We start from the raw sequence: 26847 nt of genomic DNA on the forward strand, positions 1-26847 counted from the left end.
ATAATTCCGCAAAAAGCTGCAATTCCAGGTTTTCAAACAGAGATGGCAACAAAGAGGCAAAACTTACGGACTGCAGCTTTATTAAAAGTAAAAAGTAGGCCTACTGATTTATGAATGTTTATTTATTTAGCAATTCTATTCACCTGGGAAAAATACATGCCATAACACTGAAAACTACTACTAAAAATGACTGATATTTCAAGTGTGCAAACAAGTGAAAATAACAAATACACCATACAGAAATTAGGGAAAAAAATGTGTGTTGCCAAATATAAACATACAATATAAAAACAGACGCCACATTGGGCAAAATGTGTTAGTATTTAAGAACTCTATGCAAACATAGTTTTTTTGTTATAAGATTTATTCATCTTTGTTAATGTTAATTAATAAAATACAGCTGTCTATTGTTAGTTCATGTTAGTTCATGACCATTAATTAATTTGAATAGATGTAACATTTAATAAAGCATTAGTAAATGCTGTAATTAATCTTAACTGAGATTAATAAATGCTTTACAATTATTTTTCATTATTAGTTCATGTTTACTAATTATTATTATACTAATACTAGGCTATTATATTATTGCACTGTTCACTATTATTTGGTGTACTATTTTATTCTGTATTAGCCTGTTCTACACTTGTTACATGTCGTGGTTGTAGTTAAAGATATGCACAAAGAAGGGAGTAGACGTAAAGGGTTTTTAATAGACATCAACACACATTTGGCATTGGAACAACTTTAATCTGAGACAAAGAAGACAGGAGAACATACGGCTTATAAAGACAGGCAAACAAAAGAGCAAACGAGACAATTAACCAGACACGGGTGGAAAAGAATAACTAATCGGGGCAACTAAGGAGCAACACAGGAAAATGACCAAATAAGGGAAGACAGGAACAAAACAGGAAACATGATGAAAACTAAGACAAAACAAACCGAACATGTGACACATATTGTATTTTCTATTATTATTATTTGCCATAATAAAACTATTATTATTCTATTTTTGACTTTATTATTCTACAATTTATACTACATATACTTTTTAATATTACACATTATTTTAGACTATATGACACTGCAACAGTGTACAATGTAGAGAACTCTGTTTAGAGTTTTGTTTTACAATAGCAAACTGAGTTTAAGGTAATGTGCTTGTAGTTTTGCAGACTTGCTCTAAGGTATATGAGTGAATGGTTTCACTGAGTGGACCACAAGTACCACTTTTAGTATCTAAGCAGTTTTAAAAAACTTTAATTTTACAATTGTTAACAAAGAAAAGAATGAGCCAATTCTATGCATGACAAGCATAAGCTTTCCTCATGGAAGTGAATACATTTGCATGAATCACTTTTTTTTTTTTTTTTAACCACTTCTATGTCTTTGGACTCCTCCAGCCTGAAATACAGGCTTTGATCCAGGAACTATCATAGCAACAGGCGTTCTTTCTAAATAAAAGTCATGTTAAAGTTAAATATATAAAGTTAATTATTTGCAAATACATAAATCACAAAATTATATCACTGAAAATCATGCAAACTGATATTAAGCTTTAGAGCAATCAGTCTGCTTTGAATGAATGTTTAGAGAAAGGTAACCAGTCACACCCCTCTTAACATTAAAAAATTCCCTCCCTGGAAGAACCATACCTGTCCATACTTGTGTGTGTGTGTGTTTCCTGATAAATGTTTCACCTGAACAAAAGACACGCATGAGTTCTACCATGTAAGTTTTCATTTTTAACTATAGATTGATTGATTCATTTAATCTTGTGCTATTAAACCAATAGTTTTGTTTGTGTAAAACTAAACCTGCTGAGGAAACACTTGAACATGTTCACAATGATATTCATTAATGTGATTATGTGACGTACTTTGTGATTTTAATCCCATCCGAAATCTGCCACGTCTGTGTTGTTCTCACATAACCTCTGTGATAATTCCAGAGCAAATTACCTACTGTTTTTCCGCAAACTCTTCACCACGGTATTTGTGAAACTGTCATTATACTAATGGTAATCAATACGAATGACTTTAAGCAATGCAGGCATGAGCACTTGATCTCTGCAACGCCCAGATGTACAAAACAGACCCTCCCACCTCTGTAATAAACACGGAGATGTTAGTCCCGTTCGAATTGGTAGACCTAGATGAAAATCACAGATGTCAAGTGATAAGAATCGAACCTCAAGGTAGTTTAGAAAGCTAGTCCCGTCCGAACCACATCTTTTCTGTTCTCATCATCAGGTTGAAACTTCTTCTGCTGTTATGGGTTTTCAATTACAGTGGTGAGTATACAGTAATTTTTGTTTATAATTTGTAATAAATTTTGATTTTCATTTGCAGGTATGGTTATTCTTATGCTGCCTTCATGTGCTATCGGAATTATCGTAAATACGAGTTTCCTAATCGGAAGTTGGATGTGAACGGCCTCCCAAGTCGTATTTATACTGGGAAATTCGGAAATAATTTTGATACCAGAGCTTCTGAGGTGGGCGGGTCATAAACTTTAAACATGGTGGAGGGAACAACCATTGCTGCTGTCAATGCTGTTCTCACAACAACTACATCCCTTTGTCTTGTCGCTAAAGTAGTGTATTATAGATATGAACGATCATTCGAAGAATATTATGTTTTATAAGCAGTGAAATAAGCATGTATTTGACCGAAATTCCAGAATTGTCAGCGAACTGCATGTATAGTACGGTGAATGTTTAAATGATTGTCAACCAATGAGATGCTACATTTGATCCTTTCCGATATTAAAGCACTTGAATACAACAAGCTCATAATCACGACTTCATAAGTGGGAAATATTTCCGATAGCATGTGAAGGCAGCATAATCTAGTTGATTGTTTTGCTGAGCCACAGCAGGTGGATTTAATTGACATTCTTAGGGGAGGGTGTTTAATGCTGCATTCACGCCATGTGCTAATTCTGAGATGACAACACGTGACATTCTACTCTATCTAAATTATGTTTCTGGCAACACTATCAATGCCAAAGCCCTCACGTACTCCTCCTGAACTCGTAATTACAATTTGTAAACTCTTAATGTTCTGAGAGCTACGACTTGGACCAGTGACAGATGTACCATGTGACCGCTGCCAGGTACATTTTGGCACTAAGGTGCATTCACGCCATATCTTAATAACCATAATTATGAGATGCCAACTTGTAAAAAGCTTTCACGTCCTTGTAGAACTCGTTATTACCGTATATATATATATATATATATATATATATTTATATATATTAGGGGTGGCACGGTACATGTATTCGTCACGGTTCGGTGCATGAGGCCTTACGACGAATACAGGCAATTCACCCCCAATCCAGGAGGGGGCGCCCGCAGTAATGCAGCGCTGTTTGATAACCGCCAGCAGAAGAACAGCGAATGCCATGAGTTGCGCACTTGAAAACAAAGCCCCCTAGACAGTGACCATGTGCTGATTCTGAACGCTTCTCTCACATAGACTGACAAGGGAGTATAATTTAAAGGCTTGCGCACTCAATTGTTTGCGAAATGGAGCTTTGTGCTCGTGTATCCTACCTCTCTCATTCGGCACAAATCCAAATATTCCATAATATTTCCATATTTGCGATGTAATGTATCTGAATGCTAAACTATTATTTATTATGTAAATGATAGGCTATGTACTTCAGTCGCATTCCAGCGGTGACACAGAGGAGGGTGCGCTGATGTTTGGCTCACTGTATTTTATTTTGATAAAGTACCAACTGCGCTGTCAAGTTAGCAATGCTGGAACTGATGTGTGTGTGTGTGTGCGTGTGTGTGTGCGTGCGTGTGCGCATGCGCGCTCCGGCGCAATCACTTCAACTGTTTCCTTATACCAGCATAATCAACTGTAAACACTTATTGTCTTATTAATAATCACTGTATAAAGGTCTGCTTTTATTTGTGTACACTCACAATGAAAACAAACCAGATTTTATATATATATAACATGTAATAATAAACTGAGCATAGTAGATTGTTTCTCCCCGTTGTACCGAAATCGTATCGAACCGTGACCCCTGAACCGAGGTATGCACCAAACCGTGACATCTGTGTACCATGCCACCCCTAATATAAATATATATATATATACGATATATGTCTATGGTTATTACAACTTGTGAACGTCTGATTGCGTCTGACTGCCGGGGGTGCTGGAGGAACTCCACCAGGGTTCGCCGTCTGGGGAACTGAACTGGAGGAGGAAAAAGGCGCTCGTATCCCCAGGTGAAGGGGAATGGCGCAGCAAGCATGACACCGGCCAGCTCTTCCCGCCACTTACCTGTTACCTAACAGACAGGAAGAAACTGGCTCGACGCGGAGATTGTAAAATCTCGCGAAGGTATTCGGTGTCGCCCAGCCCACAGCTCTACAGATGTCTGCCAGAGAGGCGCCGTGCGCCAATGCATAGGAGCCCTCACCCCCAGGGGGCATGGCTTGCCTTGAGATTAGTATGCCACGGCAACGGCATCCACTATCCAGTGGGACAACCTCTGCTTGGAGATAGCCTTCCCTTTCTGCTGACCTCTGTGGCAGACAAAGAGCTGCTCAGAGCTTCTAAAGCTCTGGGTGCGGTCCACGTATATGCGCAGCACTCTTATGGGACACAGCAATGCCAAGGCTGGGTCTGCCTCCTCCGAGGGAAGTGCTTGCAGGTTCACCACCTGATCACAAAAGGGCGTGGTAGGAACCTTGGACACGTATCCAGGCCGGGGTCTCAGGACAACGTGAGAGTAGATCGGCCCGAACACAATGCACTCTTCGCTCACCGAAAATGCTTGGAAGTCCCTGACCCTCTTGATGGAAGTGAGCGCGGTCAGGAGTGCTGTCTTAGCTGACAGGAATTTCAGCTCGACTGAGTCCAGCGGCTCAAAGGGACCCCTCTGAAGTCCAGCCAGGAACGACAGAAAGATCCCAGGGTGGCATTAGGGGTGACATAGGAGGATTTAACCTTCTGGCACCCCTCAGGAACCTCACAATGAGATTGTGCTTTCCCAAGGACCGGCCATCCACTGCATCGTGATGGGCTTCGATAGCAGCCACATACACTTTCAGGATGGAGGGTGACAGCCTACGCTCCAACCTTCTTGCAGGAAAGAAAGCACTACTCCAATCGTGCATCTTCGGGGGTCTTCCCCCATTCAGCACATAGGCTTGCCTCGAAGAGGGAGCTCTAGCCTGAGTGATCGTGTTAACCACCGCTGGTGACAGATCAGCTAAGTCTGCCGCGTCCCGTCCAGGATCCACACATGGAGGTCCCAGAGGTCTGGACGCGGGTGCCAATGGGGCCGGGCCCCTGAGAAAGGAGGTCCTTCCTCAGAGGGATGCGCCAGGAGGGGCTGTCATGAGGAGCGTGAGTTCCGAAAGCCAGGTCTGGGTAGGCCAATAAGGCTCAACCAGCAAGACCTACTCCTCGTCCTCCCTGACCTTGCACAGTGTCTGTGCGAGAAGGCTCACTGGGGGAAACGCATACTTGCAAAGAGCCCGAGGCCAGCTGTGTGCCAGTGCGTCCGTGCTGAGGGGCGCCTCGGTCAGGGAGTAATACAGCTGGCAGTGGGAGGACTTGTGGGAAGCCAACAGGTCTACCTGGGCATCCCTGAATCGACTCCATATCAGCCGGATCGTCTCGGGATGGAGTTGCCATTCTCCGGGGGAAAGTGAGCTGTCGTGAGAGCACGTCGTCTGCACGATTGAGCTCCCCCAGAATATGGACAGCACGCAGCGACTTGAGTCGCGTCTGACTCCAGAGGAGGAGATGGTGGGCGAGCTGTGACATGCAACGTGGACGTAGACCTCCCTGTCGGTTGATGTACGAAACGGGCGCAGTGTTGGCCATGCGGACCAACATGTGCTAGTCAAGCAGCAGCGGCCGGACCGCCGCAAGGCTAGTAGCACTGCCAGCAACGAGACAGCTGACATGCCAAAGCAGTCGAGGTCCTGACCAGAACCCCGAGGCTGCCTGCCCATTGCATGTAGCACACCAGCCCTAACTGGAGGCATCCATCGTGACAACGACATGCCGAGACACTTGTTCTAAGGGCACTCCGACCCGTAGAAAGACAAGGTCTGTCCAGGGGCTGCGTGAGAGGCAACACGTTGCCGTGACAGTCACGCCAACTATATCATGGCACCATGCCAATATCGGGACTCGGGAGTCTAACCAGTGCTGAAGTGGTCTCATATGAAGCAATCCAAGCGGCAAGACTGCGGCTGCGGATGCCATATGCCACAGGAGCCTCTGAAAAGGCTTTCAGTGGTACCACCGTCCTGCCTCTGAAGGAACTCAGGCAGTTCAGCATGGACTGGGCACGCTCGTTGGTGAGACGCGCCACCACACTCACCGAGTCTAACTCCATACTGAGAAAACTGAAGCCCCAACTGGCTGAGTGCTGAAGCACTGGGTCCCTGTGATCACAACTGTTCTCGCACACGGGCCATGCTCGAGATAGTTGAGGATCCTGATGCCCACTTCCCGTAGTGGGGCAAGGGAGCCCTCCGTGACCTTCGCGAAGACATGGGGGGACAGGGACAGCCCGAAGGGGAGGACCCTGTACTGCCATGCCCGACCCTCGAACGCAAATCGTAGGAACAGTCTGTGTCGTGGAAGGATCGAAGCATGAAAGTAAGCGTCCTTCAGGTCGATCGCTGCAAACCAATCCTGGGGCTGGATGCATTTGATTATGCGCCTGTGCGTCAGCATCTTGAACAGGAGCCTGTGCAGGGCCCGGTTCAAGACTCGCAGGTCCAGGATTGGTCAAAGACCACCGCCTTTCTTGGGTACCATAAAGTAAGGGCTGTAAATCCTTGCCTCATTCTCGGCTGGAGGGACCGGCTCGATTGCATCCTTTGCCAGGAGGACAGCAATCTCCTCACGCAAGACAGGAGTGTTCCGAGCTGCCACTGAAGTCTCGAGAACGCCGCTGAACTTGGGAGATTGCCTGGCAAACTGAATCGCGTAGCCGAGTCGAATCGTGTGCGTGAGCCAATGAGACGGGCTGGGCAGCACGAGCCATGCCTCCAGATGGCGTGCAAGTGGCTCCAACAGCACAATCGACGTACCTGCGGTGGTGCAGCGAAGGGGAGTAGAGCTGGATGGTACAGAAGGCTGTGCGTTCTGAGGCATCCTCGCAGAACTCCTTGGGTCCCAGGGGGGACTGGCTAGGGGTGCGTGGGGAGGCACTGCATCCCCAAACAGCACTCTCTTGGCCGCTGGCAAGATGGGTCGTGGGCGAGAGTGAGGAGACAACGCGCCGCACACTGTCGGCCCGTGGACCTGAAAACCCGGAGGAAAAGGAAATTGCTCTTTCTTTTGACAATGTGGGTACCGCTAGCCCTTGAGCCAGCGGTGGAACAGAACCAGAGATTTTCCACCCGGCCCTCCTCCGGGGAAAGGAGCGGCGCTGTCCCCGACGAAGATGATTCCTCCAAGTGGCGGTGTTTTGCGGGCACAAGTGCACCGCAACCGCACTCTCCCCCTGGGAAATGTCAATGTACCCCCTAGCCGCCCCGCCATCGAGGGTAGCAAGGATGGGGGAGGCAGACTAGCCGCTTCTGGCCGTAAAAAGGGGCCATCCAAGACTTCGTCAGCTCCTCATGCACTTCCGGAAAGAAAGGAACCGGGGCAGGGTGTGGTTGCGAGCCACGGCCCGTGCCGAGGAACCAATCATCTCGCCGCGAGGGCTCGGGACTGGGAGGTGTGCACGCCTCCAGCCGATGCTCGCGGCGGCCCGGGAAAGCACGGCCGTCAACTCTGGGTCTGATTCGCCGGTGGCTGCGACACCCGAGGGAGGCAGCCCCGCCGAATCTTCATCCTCAGAGGACGATTGCCCATCCCCCGATGCTGCGATCGACATCTGATCCTCTATCGGCGCACGAATGAAACGCTGGCACGCCAGAGACGGCATAGCAGAATCACCGGGGAGCCGCACAGAACAGCTGCTGCGGGAGGAGTGAGAGGTCCGTGGGGACTGGCCCGGCGGAAAGGCTCTCACTGTAACCCTCAGATCGCCCAGAGCACTAGCTGATGGTTCTCTGCTCGTGGCAGAGAAGCCAGTAACAGTGGGACAGAGGGAGTGACAGAGGGAGCCCCTCCAATCCCCGTGAGGAGAGAGGCGCGATCGCAGCGCTGCCATGGTTACACGCTCAGAATGAATGCATAAACCATCCACGAACGCAGCTTCAGCGCGCTGGATGCCCAGACACTGAAGACAATGATCGTGGCCGTGGACGGAGGATAGGAAACGACCGCAACCAAGAGGACACGGCCGGAACGGCGTCTTTAAAAAGATACGAACCGACCGTGATTTGCTCTTTTAGGAAATCTGCTCTTTTAGATTAAGTGCCCAGGGGAATCGCTGCAGACAGGGACACCGCTGTTTGCACCGTAACGCCAACCAGAACAGCTTCCAGACAGATGATTAATGGCTTTTTGTGGAAATCAACATGTTCATCCACTCGGCTCCATAGGCGGACAATCCAGGGGTCAGAAAGTAAAAGTCCTGCCATATTTTTGTTCCACCCATGAACTCAGCAGCTGATTTCACCAGAGGAGGAACCAAGTCATTCCTTTCACGTCACAAGCAAGTCTCAAGTCAAATCCCAAGTCCTCAAAGAGTTAAAGTTAATGAGATAATTAAGTGAATAAATTAAATGATGATTGTGCATTAGTGATAAACACCTGCTGTTATTGAGAATTACAGAGGATCAGATGTTGATGTTTTATTGGTTAAAATTATGCCACCATCATGGAGAGCAGTGTTTGATTAAGTTGGGCTCTGGACACTTGACTCCTGTGTTAGATTTCTCTTTGCAGCAATGCATGTAGTGTGGTAAAGCAGAGCGATCAGTGCTGCACAATGAGCAGCTATGTTTTTACACTGGATGGTTTTTTTATTTTGTATATTTATATTTTGAATATTCAAACACGTGAAACTACAACATGCAAGGGATGTGTTGCTAGGAATTTGTTTGAAATCTACTGTATATAATGGATATAAACGCTTGAGCTCTTCTGCTATTTAGACACACACAGACATCAAGAACCAGCATATAAATCTCAACAATGGTGACAACCAACCAAATTCTTCATGCTGCAATGCATGCTGGGTAAGACCATAGTAAAAACTCACATCATGCACTGCAATATGAAAAATTATTGTCACCACCGTTGAGGATCTTATAATAAGTGTTCATGTCTAAAAGCCTAAAATTCAGAAACCACAGCAAAGCATCTTTATGAAGTTTGGATTGTCTGCCTCTGCTCAGCTCCGAAGCAAAAATCTATTGATTGGATGCACCTGCCACCTGTTTAAGCTTTCAAAGAAAGCTTTTACTACTGCTCTAAAAAAGGGGAAAATAGATACATATAGCCCTAGATACTATAATGTATTATAGCCTAATGTAAAAACATATTATGTAAGTGTTCATACTGTTATTATTTTGTTTTTGTTTGTTTAGGTTAGCAATAAAAAAATTAAATAAAAAAAAAAACAGTCCAAGAGCACACATCAATTATGGCCAAAAAAGTTCAATGTGGGTGCTCCACCACACAAAAATAAGAATGAAAACATCAAAATATGCACACCACAGCTCCAGAGGTAGAGAAGTATTTAATTATGTTCTCACCACAGGTGACGTTTAGAGCTTAAACGCTCTTCATCAGATAATGAACATAGGCTACACGACAAAGATGATCCTCACTGCAGAACACAAGATCTAGGGGGTGTGGTTGGATCTAGATCCAGCTCCTCCCACCTTACATTTATTTAAATCTATCCGTCTCCACCCCCTGGATGTGGATCCAACCCTGCTCCCTGGATCTTTTGTTCCGCAGTGAAGCGCTATTGACATGACAACGCCCTTATATACACAACACTAACACTAGAATGCATGTATTTATACACGTATACTTTTATGTGATTTGCTTTTCTGATTCGATCGTTTGCACATGATTTATTGATTGCCCTGACTTTTTTTTTTTTTTTTGTGGTCATGTGGGCAATTATGTGATTTAGTGTTGTGTATATAAGGGCGTTGTGATGTATGTTCATTGTCTGATGAAGAGCTTTTAAGCTCGAAATGTCACCTGTGGTGAGAACATAATTAAATACTTCTCTACCTCTGGAGCTGTGGTGTGCCTACTTTGATGTTTTCGTTCTTAGGTTAGCAATAACACATTTATCGCCGTCATTAATAATAACAAACAAACAAACAAACAAACAAACTGTTTGTAATTGTTTTTACCTCACACGCTTTCTGTGTTTTGCAATATTTAGCAGTAGCATACAAATGTAATGTTATGTGTTTTACAGCTGCCAGTAACATTCTTTCACACGTTTGCGGGTTCATGTTGTTGACTGTCGCTATAGAAATAAATAATCCCCAGTCAGAGAACTTGAATAGAACCAAGTTGAACGTCACGTGTTGTCATCTCGGAATTATGGTAATTACCACATGGCGTGAAGGCAGCATTATGACAAAAGAACTTTATGAATTTCACACATTATGTGCTTGATAGTGAATAAGTACATGGCTGAGTTTAGTTTTAAAAGAGAGAAGAATAACATCCTATTCAAAAATCTGCTCACTCCCATAAAATAACAAAAGCTGCTTCTCACACAGTGCGTGAGCAGTGAAATTAGTTATTTTTGCCACCTTATTGGGCTTAAATGATCAAATACACACACAGCATTGATACTTTTATTGAATAACTATTAAACTGTCTGTATTTGCAGAAACCATCTCTATACATGTAATGGGAAAAAAGGGAGGCAGCGTCATCCTGCCCTGTGAATTTAAGGCCATACAGATTTTTCATATTCGTTTAAAAAGACAGTCAAAACACATCCTTTTTTATGAAAATAAATATTGCAGTAAAGGAATATGTAAAAAAGGAGCCTGTGACGTCATCATCAAGGATCTGAGACTGAGAGATGCTGGGAAATACATTTTGCAAATCTATTACATTAATGCAAAGTCAGTGCTGGAGCCACAAATCAGGACATACCAACTTCATATTTACGGTAAAGTCAAAACTGACCAAATTATCTGCATGCGTTTTCTGGTTCCCCTTCAGGAACTCGAGCTGCGTCGAAAACGCTAGGGGAATGCCTTTCAGCGATATCAAGCTCTGAATCATATGTGTAATGAGTCCAATTGATGGCGAGACGTCAGGTACGGGTGACGGCATGACCAGGAAGCTTAAAAGCATGTGAGGTGCAGCCAGCTTCAGCTTTCTGTCATTCAGCAAAGCTCTCTGTGTGTGTCAGTCACAATCTATGTTCTGTGAGTCCTATTTATTGTTGTCTGTCAGTACACAAGCATCAGAACTCCAGTATGTCAAAAGCTAAGAATAAGGGCGAAAGCAGATCGCGTTGTAGACTGTGTGTTCCTCCCTGCCCACACTATATTACGAGCGGGGATACACACAGTCTGTGCGTGCTCTGCTTCACGTGAGTGAAGCACGCAGAGTCGGCTCTCGAGGGTGCCGACTGTCCGCATTGTGAGAGAATGCCACTGCATACACTTCGCTCCTGGAAGGCTCTCTTTGAGGAGGGAGCCTTCGCCAGCGTTACTCACGGTTCTGGCCCCACTTCCGCCAAGGTGGAACAGCGGCTGCACTCGTGGGGTTCGCAGCGGGATCTGGTGGAGGGAATGGAGACGGGCGAGTCCCTATTTTCTTCCTCACCTGCCAGATCCACCGCCCGCTCTCTGTGATCGGAAGCCCGTTCTGCGGTTTCTACGTGATTGCGGTTACAGAGCGATGCCCCGGGTTGAGCAGACGCTCGCGAGCTATCTGTCTCCCGGTGCGGCATTGTCTCTGAATGCTCCGGTCTTGCCCTCCAAGCTGCTGCGCATAACATCAACGCTGGTGTGCAAGGGGTACACGGCAGCAGGTCAGGCTGGCGTGTGTCTGCACACTATGTCAGTGTTGCAGGCGTATCAAGCTGACCTGCTAAAAGAGCTAGATGAAGGCGAGCAAATAAAATCTGAGGATATTGTAGAACTGAGGAGAACCGCTGATTTAGCTCTCCGCGCTACCAAGGATCCATGGCAGCTCTGGTGGCGGCAGAGAGGTATTTGTGGTTGACCTTGTCCAATATGAAGGAGAAAGACAAGGTCTTCCTTATGGACGCCCCACTTGCGCCTTCTGGTCTGTTCAGCGACGCCGTCAATTCCGTCGTCGACAGATACCAGGAGGTTCGTAAACAGGCGGCGGCGTTTCAGTGGTTTCTCCCTTGCCGTTCGATAGCTCTGGGGGCTGCTGGGTGGGAGCAGCCCCAGCCGTGTACCAGCTCTTCATACAGAGAGGTTCAGAAGCAGAGCGTTGCCTCTCGTGCTCCCCCGCAGCGGGACCGAGGTCAGCGGCGCTCTAAGTCGGGGGCTTCTAAGGCGAGGAAGAAGCCCCCGACGAAGCGGTCCTGACATCTATAAGTTCAGGACTGCTGAGGGTGGCCCCTGCTGGAGAAGAGCAGGGTGCACCGCATTACACGGTGTCCGTCTCTCCTCAGCGCCCTCTGGAGATCGTTCTGCCAACCCTGCCAGTGTTCCAGGGCGCAGCGATCTCCAGCGAGTGTCTCTCTCAGTATTTCCCGCCCGGAAACGTAGCGGAGCTGAGAGCCTCGCCACCCCTTCGGGGTTCTCTCGAGCATCTAGTTTGGCCATCTCCTGCCGGTCCTCCGCTTCAGGGCACCGAGCTAGTAGCTCTAAGTACACCGGAGGCCAGTCTCAAGAGACTGGTTCCCTTAGTAGATTATTTAGCAGCGTGGAAACTACTGCCAAATGTATCTTGTTGGGTCTTACAGACTGTAGAGAGAGGTTATCGCATTCAGTTCGGTGCTCCACCACCACCTTTCAAAGGGGTTTTTCTCACATTAGTGGGCCCCGAGCAGGCTCTGGTATTAGAACAAGAAGTGAACACTCTCTTGAGGAAAGAGGCCATCAAGGTGGTCCCTCCTCTCGACAGGGAGTCCAGGTTTTACAGCTGGTACTTCATTGTTCCAAAGAAGGATGGGGGGTTGAGTCCGATTTTAGATCAGCGGCTATTGAACCGCTCAGTCATGCATCTGAAGTTAAAAATGCTCACTGTCAAACAGGTCGTGTCTCAGATCAGGTCCGAGGACTGGTTTGTCACGATAGATCTAAAAGACGCATACTTTCATATCTCCATTCTTCCCAGTCAAAGGAAGTTCCTGAGGTTTGTTTTCAGGGGCAAAGCTTACCAATATCGGGTTCTTTCCTTCGGCCTGGCACTCTCACCCCGTACTTTCACGAAGTGTGTGGATGCTGCTCTGGCTCCTCTGCGACTCCAGGGCATCCGCATACTCAATTACATAGACGATTGGTTGATTTTAGCGCAGTCAGAGCAGATGGCGGTTCGACTTCGAGATGTCGTTCTCACTCACATGAAAGAGTTGGGGTTAAGACTAAACGCTAAGAAAAGTGCGCTTTCTCCATTACAGAGGACCACTTATCTGGGCGTGGTGTGGGATTCGACCACGATGCAGGCACGTCTGTTTCCTGCTCGGATCGAGTCGATCCTCACTGCAGTCACGAGAGTCAGAGAAGGCCTGTCACTCACTGTCAAGCAGTTTCAGAAGCTGCTGGGTCTGATGGCAGCAGCGTCCAACGTGATACCTTTTGGCCTGCTGTACATGAGACCCCTACAGTGGTGGCTCAAGACCAAGGGGTTTCCCCAAGGGGAAACCCGCTTCGCATGATCAAGGTCACGCGGCGATGCCTACGTGCCTTGGACATGTGGAGGAAACCTTGGTTCTTGTCTCAGGGCCCGGTGCTGGGAGCCCCTTGTTGCCGCGTAACGCTAGCGACAGACGCGTCCCTCACCGGTTGGGGAGCGGTCATGAGTGGCCACCCTGCCCGCGGTCTGTGGAGTGGTCGCCATCTCATGTGGCACATCAAATGCCTGGAGATGCTGGCCGTGTTTCGAGCACTCAAACACTTTCTTCCAGACCTAAGAGATCGCCATGTGTTGGTGCAACCGACAACACAGCGGTGGTCTTTTACATAAACCACCAGGGAGGTCTGCGTTCGCGCCCCTTATACAAGCTGGCGCACCGGATCCTTGTGTGGTCCCAGGACAAGCTTCTCTTGCTGAGAGCAGTTCATAGTCCTGGGCATCTCTATATGGGAGCAGACATCCTGTCGAGGCAGGGGCCGAGGCCTGGGGAATAGATGCTTCACCCTGAGGTGATGAAGCAGATATGGAGAGTTTTTGCCCAGGCTCAGGTGGATTTGTTTGCGACTCGTCAGACATCGCACTGTCCCCTCTGGTTCTCTCTGACTCATCCAGCTCCACTGGGGCTGGATGCTATGGTACAGACTTGGCCGAGGCTTCGTCTGTACGCTTTTCCCCCGATCACTCTGCTCCCGGGAGTTCTAGAGAGAGTGTGCCGGGACGGGGTCCGTCTATTGCTAGTAGCCCCGTTCTGGCCCGGGCCGATTGTGGTTCTCGGACCTGGTTTCTCTCCTCGACGGCTCTCCATGGGAGATTCCTGTCAGGAGAGATCTCCTCTGGCGGAGGGCATGATCCTTCACCCCCGCCCGGAGTTGTGGAAGCTGTGGGTGTGGCCCCTGAGGGGGCACAACTCATAGCTTCTGGTCTCTCAACCGAGGTTGTTGAGACCATCCTCCAATCTACACTGTAAAACCCAACAGTTAGGGTAACTCAAACCGTTTGAGTAAACCGATTGCATTAATAACCTGAAAAGTTAGGTTAACTCAAACCATTTGAGGAAACTTATTGTCTTAAAATATTTAAGTTTTTAAAACTAATAGTTATGAGTACTCTGAACGAAATTTAAGTTGAGTTCATTAAATAAGATATATGCCCAACAAGTCACGGTAACTCAAACCGTTTGAGTAAACCAATTGCCTTAAAAACCCAAGTTAGGATAACTCAAACCATTTGATGAAACTTATTGCCTTAAAACATTTAAGTTTTTAAACCTAAAAATGTTTAAAAACTGCACTGAACTTATTTCAGTTGAGTTCAGTTAAGTGATTAATTAAGTGCTGATTGAGCATTAGTGATGAACACCTGCTGTTAACAAACAGAATCACTGAAGAAAAGAGAAACACAAGAACAACAACTGACTTCAGCCATTGCTTTAGATGAAATCAACTGAAATAAAACACATTAATGCTCTCAAAATCTGATTAAACAACCCCACAAACAGCATCACCAGCTCCACTTATTAATAACCAGACTGACTTTATTTCTGTCAGACATCTACAGAAGATCTTATTGAGAATTAACTACGGTTTAGATGTTGATTTGTTTCATTTGAAGTAACTATGTTAGAGATCAGTGTCTGCTTTAGTTGGGTTCTTGACCCTTGACTTCTGTGTTAGCTGTTTTTTCCCCTCAGGCTGTTGTAATCATGTGTTTCTCTAACATATTTGTTGCAGCTCAAAAGCACAGAGAAAGTTGTCTGTAGTTGGTTGTTATACATTTATGATGACGATCATCTGTAAGTGAGCTGATCTCATTGAGAGTGAATTTAGGCTCATTGTGTGTCTAGTCTCTGGTTAAACGGATGTTGTATTGATTATAGTAAAAGTGACTCTAAAAGTCACTGGTTCTGTGACAGTCAGTTAATATAAAGGACTTTCCAAACAGTTTGTCCACAAAAAGTTTTAATCTATGGTAGCAATTAGACTCACACAGACATCAAGAATCAGCTTATGAACCTCAACAATGGTGACCATTAAAAAAAAAAAAAAAAAAATCATGCTGCAATGCATGCTGGGTACTAACATAGTACAAAACTCATCCATGGCTCCCAGCTGCTGTTAACAAAGCAGATAGATATGATCTCTAACATGGTTACTTCAAATGAAATAAATCAACATCTAAACCTTAGTTAATTCTCAATAAGATCTTCTGTAGATGTCTGACAGAAATAAAGTCAGTCTGGTTATTAATAAGTGGAGCTGGTGATGCTGTTTGTGGGGTTATTTAATCAGATCTTGAGATTTAATGTATTTTATTTCAGTTGATTTCATCTAAGCATGTGTCTAAAGTCAGTTGTTGTTCTTGTGTTTCTCTTTTCTTCAGTGATTCTGTTTGTTAACAGCAGGTGTTCATCACTAATGCTCAATCAGCACTTAATTAATCACTTAACTGAACTCAACTGAAAAAAGTTCAGAGCACTCTTAATTGTTAGTTTTAAAAGCTTAAATGTTTTAAGGCAATCGGTTTACTCAAACGGTTTGAGTTACCCTAACTTGTCGGGTTTTACAGTGTAGAAGTGGAGACTCTTGACTTCAACCCACTCCACCCTGAAGGTTTATATGGCGGCTATAGCGGCCTACCACGCCCCTCTTGGTGGGCAGTCAGTGGGAAAGGACCTCCTGGTTACACGTTTCCTCCGCGGTGTGACGAGGCTGAGGCCTCAGGTACGATCTCGTGTCCCTCCCTGGGACCTTGCTGTGGTGCTAGATGCTCTCTGTAGGCCTCCCTTTGAGCCTATTGAGGAGATATCAGACCGTCTTCTTACGTTAAAGACTGTATTTCTCTTAGCGATATCTTCTCTAAAGAGAGTTGGAGATCTGCACACTCTCAGAAATAAAGGTACAGAAGCTGTCACTGGGGCTGTACCCTTTCAAAAAGGTACATGTTTGTTCCTAAAGGGTCCATTTTGGTACTTTAAAAGTACATATTAGCAGAGGCGGACAATCCAGGGGTCAGAAAGTAAAAGTCCTGCCATATTTTTGTTCCACCCATGAACTCAGCAGCTGATTTCACCAGAGGAGGAACCAAGTCATTCCTTTCAAGTCACAAGCAAGTCTCAAGTCAAATCCCAAGTCCTCAAAGAGTTAAAGTTAATGAGATAATTAAGTGACTAATTAAATGATGATTGTGCATTAGTGATGAACACCTGCTGTTATTGACAATTACAGAGGATCAGATGTTGATGTTTTATTGGTTAAAATGATGCCACCATCATGGAGATCAGTGTTTGCTTTAGTTGGGCTCTTGGCCTTTGACTCCTGTGTTAGATCTCTCTTTGCAGCATTACATGTGTTGCTGTAAAGTAAAGCGATCAGGGCTGCACAATGAGCAACCATGCTTTTACAGTTGTACTGATTGTTTGTTTTTTTCTTCTTTATGTTGTATGTTTAGGTTTTGAGAAGTCAACCCTGTGAAACAGCATGTGAAGAACTTGTTCTAATAGTTATGAATTCATTTGAAATTGACTGTATTTAATGCATATAAACACTTAAACTCTTTTGGTATTTAGACGCACGCAGACATAATGAACCAGTATATGAATCTCAACAATGGTGACAACCAACAAAATTCTTCATGCTGCAATGTATGCTGGGTAAGACCGTAGTAAAAACTCCCATCATGCACTGCAGTATGAATTATTATTGTCACCACCGTTGAGGATCTTATGATAAATGTTCATGTCTAAAAGCCTGAGCTGATGCAGTTTTTCCTCCTAATATGTAATCACTACAGTAGCATTTGTTTGATAGGATCTTTCATTCCTGAAATTAAATAGCTGAATATCACTCAATAAACCAAAGCGAGACACCTTCATGATGCTCAGTCAAATGATTTAAAAGCAGAAAGCATAAGCTAATCTGCTACATCAAGTTCTTTGCTGTGAAACAACATTGCACTTGCTTAAAAGCAAATTACTTTGATTTGCTAAAAGTGCCAAGAGCCCAACTAAAGCAAACACTGATCTCCATGATGGTGGCATCATTTTAACCAATAAAACATCAACATCTGATCCTCTGTGATTCTCAATAACAGCAGGTGTTCATCACTAATGCACAATCATCATTTAATTAGTCACTTAATTATCTCATTAACTTTAACTCTTTGAGGACTTGGGATTTGACTTGAGACTTGCTTGTGACTTGAAAGGAATGACTTGGTTCCTCCTCTGGTGAAATCAGCTGCAGAGTTCATGGGTGGAACAAAAATATGGCAGGACTTTTACTTTCTGACCCCTGGATTGTCCGCCTCTGCTAATATGTACTTTTAAAGTACCAAAATGGACCCTTTAGGTACAAACATGTACCTTTTTGAAAGGGTACAGCCCCAGTGACAGCTTCTGTACCTTTATTTCTGAGAGTGCAGGCACTTTCTATGGCCCCTTCCTATCTTGACTTTGCGCCCGATCTGGCCAAAGTTTTTCTGTACCCTCGTGCGGGGTATGTCCCTAAGGTCCCCTCTTCTACACCACGGCCGGTTGTACTTCAGGCTTTTTGTCCTCCTCCCTTCAGGGAGCCTGACCAGCAGAGGCTTAACTGTATTTGTCCAGTATGAGCACTGGACACATATGTCCACAGAGCTGCCCTGTGGAGAAAGGCGGACCAACTGCTTGTTTATGAGTCTATGAGTCCTCTGATCTCCCCTCACCATTGGGGGTCAAGGCTCACTCAACGAGAAGTGTGGCGGCCTCTAAGGCCTTTCTGGCAGGTGTGCCTATGCAGGACATCTGCAATGCTGCAGGATGGTCTATGCCCCTCATCTTCATCAGGTTCTATGACCTGGATTTGCGAGCCACTCCAGGCTCCTCTGTTCTCTTGCCATAGCTGTGGTCTTCCACACTAGGCAGGGATTTGCATGTCTGGCGGCGTGGACATCTCGTTTCTCTAGCGTTTTCAACGCAGCTTGAGTTCCTGAAGGGGAACGTCCCAGGTTACGTATGTAACCATGGTTCCCCGAGGGAACGATATGCTGCCTCGCAGGGCCATACCTCCAGCATCCCTACTAGAGCTATTCTTTGTTCCTAGAAGATGAAGCCGGCTGTACTTCACATGCTTTTAAGCTTCCTGGTCATGACGTCACCCACACCTGGCGTCTCGCCATCAATTGGACTGATTACACATATGATTCAGAGCTTGATATTGCTGAAAGGCGTTCCCCTAGCGTTTTTGATGCAGCGTCTCGTTCCCTTTGGTTACATACATAACCTGGGACGTTTTCCTTTAGTAATTGTGTGGTTTTGCATGCAACCAGCAGAGACTCTGAATGGGACAAGCTTAATATTTGGATGAATCATCTTTAAATATGAATTTTTCAATGACTTTTCAAAATGTTTACAACACCATTATAACAATAATGGGGGTAGTCGTGGCCTAATGGTTAGGGAGTCGGGCTTGTAACCTGAAGGTTGCTGGTTCGATTCCCGCACCTGCAGGAATTGAAGGTGGGGATTGTGAATGAACAGCACTCTCTCCACCTTCGATACCATGACTAAGGTGCCCTTGAGCAAGGCACCGAACCCCTAATTGCTCCCCGGGCGCTGGAGTAAGGCTGCCCACTGCTCCGGGTGTGTGTTCACTACTCACTGCTGTGTGTGTGCACTTGAATGGGTTAAATGCAGAGCACCATTTCGAGTATGGGTCACCATACTTGACAATACGTCACAACTTAACTTAACAATGATTAATGTCTTCTGTTTCTCCTCAGATGATATTTCTGTGAAATTAGGCGAAAGGCTAAAGTTGGATGTTTTGTTGCCAGATGCTCATCGAGTTATGCATCAAAACAAAAGCAGCACAGAATGGAAGAAGGTCTGGAAGAGAGACAGCAAGAAAAGAGACGGGATTCTGAGCATTAAAGAGTTTACGAATGATGACGCAGGAACATACAGAGTTCTGGACTATGATGGAGAAATCTTGATCACAGTGACAGTCACAGATGAGAAAAGTTCAGTGGATGCTTAGAAATACTATACTGAGTTTTATTCATCATGATTTGAACTGCAAATTGATGCTAAAGTGACTAACCTCTCCATATCCTCTACAGAATTAAAGCGAAAACTAAACTACACGGATGATGACAAAAAACGTAAATAAAACAGGTGGCATTGAGAGCTTACAAAATAATACAGCAGAGGATGATTAAACAACTCCACAAACAGCATCACCAGCTCCACTTATTACTAACTAGTTTGACTTCATTTATGTCATATATCTACGAATTAACAGAGGTTTATATTTTATTTCAAATGTTTTGTTTGACCTCACCATCTTGGTGATCGGTGTTTGCTTTAGTTATGCTCTTGACCCTTAACTCTTTAAGGTTAGTTTCTCTTTGGTTGTTATAACTGTGTTTGTAAAGCACATTTATTATGACAGAAAAAAAACCCATGAGAAATTGTACTTTAGTAGTTTTGGTTAAAACTTAAAAGTGGGGATCATCATCTTTCTCTAATGACCTGAATCACTGATCTCAGTTAGTGTCAAACAATATGGGTGATTTGTAACTAATTTCATATTGTTTATGGTAGTAACATTACTCTACAAGTTAAGCTGACACACCATTATGAAATAATTTAAAATCCTTTTATGCACAAAACTTTCAGAGTTATAGCACCAGTTAGAAACACACAGACATCAAGAAGCAGCACATGAACCTCAACAATGGTGTCTATTAATAATTTAAAAAAACAATTAATGCCGCAAAGCATGCTGGGTGCCAGTACAAAACTCATGCTGTCAGAGGTGGATAGTAATGAAATAAATTTACTTGAGTATTGTACTTAAGTACACTTTTTGCGTATCTGTACTATACTTGAGTATTATTTTTTCTGGAAACTTGCGACTTTAACTTCAATACATTTGAAAGACAAATATTGTACTTTTTACTCAACTACATTTATATCAAGGTCCTCAAGTAGAAAGTCGTTATATTTAGCAGTTTTTACAGTGTGTGCATTTTCAGATTCACTGAACCCCTTTTTTCTACGAAAAACCGGCCTACGATCTGCCAGGACCTTCCTGTGTTGCCAAGTGTTACAGTATTTCAAAGCCTGCAGTTTTCCACCTAGCTTTGAATGGACATTTGGCTGATTTATTTTACGCAAATCTGGCAACCTCGGGATCTTCCCCACTAAACTAATGTAAACGTCTGCGCTACTGCACAGCTAAAAGCACTCTAAAAAGGCATGTGTTAACTCATTAAAGCCCTTTGGAAAATTAACCATGTTTTTACTATAGTAACCATAACTATGGTATTTGCAGTAAAATCACAGTATCCACACATTTACTATTATCTCACTATAGTAACCATATGATATTTGTAGTAAAACTTCAGTAACCACAAATTTACCATATATATATATATATATATACACACTCTCAAAAAGGATGTGTTAAATAATAACACATTTTGTGTCATTTTAAATTTGTCGTGTAAAAAGAAAGAGAGAGAGAGAGTAACAACACAGTGTGTCCAACACAATATGTGTTAACTATCATCCAATCACATTGCTGCTGTGTCACTCCACAAACTGTTAACCAAATTCACGCCTCTTTTTTCATTGGTGGATGACGTGGATGCACTCATGTCCGGTATATGGATTTCCCCGCTACAAATGTAATGTTCCCAGAGCATCCCACTGGTGTCAATGACGTTCCCAGAACGTTTCCCGAGATGGTCATGATGTGGAGTTCTTTAAAGGGTTGGGGACGTTATTTGGAGGACCTTCAGGGATTAACACTGCTCAAAGTGTATTTGGTCACACAATACAGAGTAGTGATGGGCAAATGAAGCCTCATGAAGCTTTCAGCTTTTCAGCCAAGTGGTTCACAAAAGGGTTAATACCTGGAGGCTTCATTTGCTCACAATACCACCTGGTGGCCAAAGCGTGTAAAGCAAGCAGATATATTACAGACAGAGGTGTAAAGTCCAGGAGTCAGAAAGTAAAAGTCCTGCTCTTAAAATTCGGTTGGTGGATCATCTAGCCACAACTCTTTTTTCACTTAGCTTCACTAGCTAAGCTAAGTATGTCCTATATAAACACACAATTAAAGTAATCAACACAATATTAACACAAAAATGTCAAGGGTCAAGAGCCCAGAGCCCAACAAAAGGAAACACTGGTCTCTTTGATGGTGATTTCAAACAAAACAATAAAGCATCTAAACATCTGTTAATTCTCAATAAGAGCTTCTCTAGAAATCTGACAGAAATAAAGTCAATCTGATGCTGTTTGTGGAGTTGTCTTAAAGGATTTAATGTTTTCTTTTATTTCAGTTGATTTCATCTTCGGCTGTGGCTGAAGTCAGTTGTAGTTCTTGTGTTTCTCTTTCCTTCGGTGATTCTTCTTGATAACAGCAGCTGTTCATCATTAAAGATCAATCATCACATAATTATCTTCTTAACTCCAGCACTGCTTCAATGCTACTTTAACACTCTGTAGTGTGGAAACACATGAACACTGAGCAGTGTGGGGACTTTACTGTGAATTATTACATAAATCTTACCTGTTTCATTCACGTATGACTGATGGATATGAATCACATTAAGTTTATTGATGTGTTTCTGTTAAAACTATGTAATCTAAATGGATGGAAAATTGTTATGCAATCGAATTACATAAAATGTAAATTTAGACCGAATCATTTTTTTGAGTGTGTGTGACTTATTCTGGAAAAGATGGACAAATGAATACTTGCCTTTGCTTCAAGATCGGCAGAAATGGAATAAGGAAAGGAGAAGCTTTGTTCCTGGTGACATTGTTGTCATTGTGGATTCAACAGCTCCGTGTGGATCTTGGTTGATGGGACGAGTTCTGGAAGTCTTTCCAGATAAAAATGGACTTGTACATTCTGTGCGAGTACAAACTAAAACCAGTGTACTCGAGAGACCTGTGACAAAGCTTTGTCTGTTGTATGACAGCATGGACATGTAATGGACTGATTGCAAAGACTGTTTCATTTCTAACCTACAGAGGACTGATTAATGCAAAGTTTACAGTGTTGCTTTGGGCTTTAATGGCTCTTTGTTTTAATATTGTATAGAATTGTAATGTCTACAGTTAGGGGGCGGGGTGTAAGAGCCATTATGTCTGTTTTTTAATTCTGTTTTTTGACCGGGTGGAGTGTGGGCCTTAATGAGTATATAGGTAGGCAAAGAGGAAGTCAGGTGTGTAATTAGAGGGAAGCACAACATTTTTTGACCGTGTTTGGAGGTAAACATGTGAAGGCATCCGATGGGATTTTATGTGCACTGTGCAGAGGAACTGTGAATTAAAATGGCCTGTACGAGCTGTGTGATGAATAAATCTGAAAAAGCAGTATTTGGAGGACGATTATTCTTGTTTGGATCTCATGCGTCAGAAACCCTACAACACCTCGAGTGACAAAATGATGTCACTTTAAGAGGTTTATGTAAAACAACATGATTTCCTTTGGCTCAGCGGTTCCTGCGCAGTTTAAAAAAGTAATTCACTTAAGTAATTTGCAGTTATGGAAAAGTATAAAAAAAGTAAAGAAAAAGAGAACAGTAGCTACATTGTTATTGTTAAAAGCGCTATATAAATAACAGTGACTATAGCCTATGGAGAAAAAAAAAAGAGTTTCGACTATTTGCCCTATTTAGCATTCTAAAATATAAAATTAAATTCTACAAATAAATTGATCATACAAGTAGAAAGCTCTTATGACAAGCGTTTAGCAATCATCTGAACTTGACTGAATCAATTCAAGGTGCATTTTTTTCATTATACAGAACTTGAACAGTCTTTTTTTGAACAAATATGCTTGTGTATCTATACGACCATCAATAAACAACCATTATCAGCTGATAACCTTTGAGTCCAACTGCCTTTGCACACAACATGTTTTCTAAATACATTGTAGCAAAAAAAAAAAAAAAAAAAAAAAAAAGCAAGCATATAGAATAGCATAAGAGTCAAGAGCTCTATTAAAGCAAACGTTATTCACCATAAAGGTGACTTCAAACCAAACTCTTACTTTCAATAAAACATCAACATCTGAACCTCTGTATTTCTCAATAAGAGCTTCTCCAGACAATCTGACAGAAATAAAGTCAGTCTGGTTAGTAATAATGATGCTAGTAATGCTGTTTGTGGAGTTGTTTAATCCTCTGCTGAGATCTTCAGAGATTTAATGTCTTTTATTTGCAGTTGTTTTGCAGGCTGTGGCTGGAAGTCAATAGTAGTTGTTGTGTTTCTGCTCGTCTCTTTTTTCTTTAGCAGGTGTTCGTCACTAACGCTCAATCAGTACTTGATTAATCACTTAATTATCTAATGAACTGCAGTGCTGCTTCAGTCTTATTTTTAGCACTCTGTAGTATGCATACTGAGCAGAGTTCATTTCATTGTTTCATCTGGGCTGACCCATGTGGGGCCCTCATGGAAACCGCGGACAAAACTGACTGGGGCCCAGTTAGAGAGCCCAGGAGCCACCCATCTGGGCCCCACATAAGTTTGCTGGCTGGGTCGTTATCCGTTATTCGTTTTTGAAGCCATTATCCGTGCCTTTCCGAATTCGGCTTCGGGCACACCCCTACTTTATATTGCCAAAGGTCATTTGCTGTAAGACGTGCCCAATCTAATCTTGCACAATTCTCATGATTATCATAATTGCTCAACTCAGGTAAACTTTCAACATTTAGCATCATAAAAACAGGTATATGGTCTGTTGTGGCCAGGCCATACAATATCTCAAGTTTCTCTAGACAATCATGTGCTGATGTAAATTTATCGTCTTAGAAAACTAAGAATAACGAACTGAGACGTCGATTCGTTTTATACGTTTAATGAAATAAAGGAAAGCGAAAGTAAAATACAGCGTGTGCTTGTTCAGCAAATCGTTCACAAGATGGTCGTTGTTGAATCCCAAAAACCCATTCACAAACCTTCCTGTGAATCACGTGACCCTTACCAATGCTCAAGGCATCCTGGGTAATGAAGTCAATTAACAAATCAAATGACACAACGTTTTAACTATATATATATATATGTATATCTGTAACATGAACTGTTAATCTTAATCTTCGTAACTATTATTTTAAATAGTTTCCTAACAACCTTTTCTCAACATGTGCATCAGCTGTGCATATACAGTGATCCAGCCAAGATGTTGTGTTCCATGCTTCACTGATTAGATTAGATTAGATTAGATTAGATTAGATTCAACTTTATTGTCATTACACAAGTACAGGTACAGGGCAACGAAATGCAGTTTAGGTCTAACCAGAAGTGCAATAGCAGTAAGTGCAGTATATACAATGGTTGAATAAGTGCAGGACAAGGATATGTACTGAATATATGTATAAATATATATAGAAAGATGGTTATTACTATAAACAGAATTTACAGGTGATATGTACTATCAATATAATATATATACAGATGACTATTACTATAAACAAGGTGTAAAAGTGCAGTGGAAGTGATTACATATTACAATTAGACATACGGTGCAAAATGTTAATGTAAACATTGATAATGTAAACAACAGTCGGCAGTGCAAATGAGCATAGTCCAATTTAGGTATGGTAGTGCAAGATACAAAAGTAAACAGTTGTTACTGTAATAAAAATTTACATTCAGTAGTGCAAATAAGGCAGATGTGAGGTAGGAGAGAAGAGTTAATAATATGTGAGGAAGTGGATCAACGGGGGTTAGAGTTCAGTAAAGAGACAGCTCTGGGGAAGAAACTGTTCTTTAGTCTGCTGGTCCTGGTCCGGAGGCACCTGAAACGCCACCGGAGGGCAGGAGAGAAAACAGTCTGTGGGCTGGGTGAGAGGAGTCCTTAAGGATGCTGCGAGCTCGATGCAGACAGCGTTTCCTCTGGATGTGTTCGATGGCAGGTAGTGGAGTCCCTGTGATGCGCTGGGCAGTTTTCACCACCCGCTGTAGTGCCTTGCGCTCCGCAACAGAGCAGCTCCCATACCATACTGTGACACAGTTGGTCAGGATGCTTTCTATTGCGCAGCGATAGAAGTTCACCAGGATAGCCGAGGAGAGCTGATTCTTCCTCAGTGTCCTCAGAAAGAAGAGGCGCTGGTGAGCCTTCTTGACCAGGCTGGAGGTGTTGGTTTTCCACAACATGTCCGCCGAGATGTGGATCCCCAGGAACTTGAAACTGGAGACACGCTCAACAGCCATTCCATTGATGTGGATGGTGTCGTGTGCCTCTTGACTCCTTCCTGAAGTCCACGATGAGCTCCTTCATTTTGGTGGTGTTGAGGAGCAGGTTATTTTCAGTGCACCATGTGGCCAGGTGCTGGATCTCCTCCCTATAGGCAGTCTCATCGTTGTTACTGATGAGGCCAATCACCGTGGTGTCGTCTGCAAACTTGACGATGGAATTAGATCCATACACAGGCTTGCAGTCGGAGGTGAAGAGGGAGTAGAGAAACGGGCTTAGCACACAGCCCTGTGGTACACCAGTGTTAAGTGTGATGGATGTGGAGCAGGTGAATCCTGATCGAACATTCTGGGGTCTGTTGGTCAGGAAGTCCAAAATCCAGTTGCACATTGAGGTATTGATGCCCAGGTCTCCAAGTTTGGCTATTAACTTGGTTGGGATGACAGTGTTGAATGCTGAGCTGAAGTCAACAAACAGCATACGTGCATAAGTGTTCTTATTGTCCAGGTGAGTGAGCACAGAGTGCAGTGCCATGGAAACTGCATCCTCTGTGCTCCTATTGCTACGGTAGGCAAACTGGTGTGAGTCCAATGTGGATGGTAGAGAGTCTTTTAGGTGTTCCAGGACCAGCCGCTCAAAGCACTTCATGACGATGGGTGTGAGTGCTACAGGGCGGTAGTCATTAGGGCACCTCGGACTAGAGTGTTTTGGCACTGGCACAATGGAAGTGCATTTAAAGCATGTTGGTACGGCTGCTTGGGCAAGAGACAGGTTGAAAATGTCTGTAAAAACCCCAACGAACTGCCCTGAGAACACGACCAGGGATGTTGTCTGGTCCAGCAGCCTTGTGCGCGCTGATCCGGCTCAGTGCCTTGCAGACATCTGTGGAGGAGAGTATGATTGGTGGGTGGTCAGCTGAGGGATTGAGCTCG

At 43.9% G+C, this 26847-nt stretch overlaps 1 protein-coding gene across 1 annotated transcript; it reads left to right on the forward strand.

Annotated features, from left to right (window-relative positions):
* Positions 1-1699: 1699 nt before the first annotated feature.
* Positions 1700-23187, forward strand: LOC131526050 (uncharacterized). Its single transcript, XM_058754127.1, has 5 exons — positions 1700-1731; positions 2253-2293; positions 10759-11046; positions 19479-19718; positions 19818-23187. The coding sequence occupies exons 1-5, from the start codon at positions 1718-1720 to the stop codon at positions 19865-19867; spliced, it is 633 nt and encodes a 210-aa protein (XP_058610110.1). The 5' UTR covers positions 1700-1717; the 3' UTR covers positions 19868-23187.
* Positions 23188-26847: the final 3660 nt, after the last annotated feature.

The sequence above is a fragment of the Onychostoma macrolepis genome, chromosome 19 (assembly GCF_012432095.1).
Source record: "Onychostoma macrolepis isolate SWU-2019 chromosome 19, ASM1243209v1, whole genome shotgun sequence".
NCBI classification, from domain to species: Eukaryota; Metazoa; Chordata; class Actinopteri; order Cypriniformes; family Cyprinidae; genus Onychostoma; species Onychostoma macrolepis.

What these genes read in the sequence shown, in the direction of transcription:
- LOC131526050 (XM_058754127.1), top strand. An exon ending in ATGGGTTTTCAATTACAGTG is followed by an intron (nt 2,294 to 10,758) that starts GTGAGTATACAG and finishes CTGTATTTGCAG; the next exon opens with AAACCATCTCTATACATGTA. An exon ending in ATACCAACTTCATATTTACG is followed by an intron (nt 11,047 to 19,478) that starts GTAAAGTCAAAA and finishes GTTTCTCCTCAG; the next exon opens with ATGATATTTCTGTGAAATTA.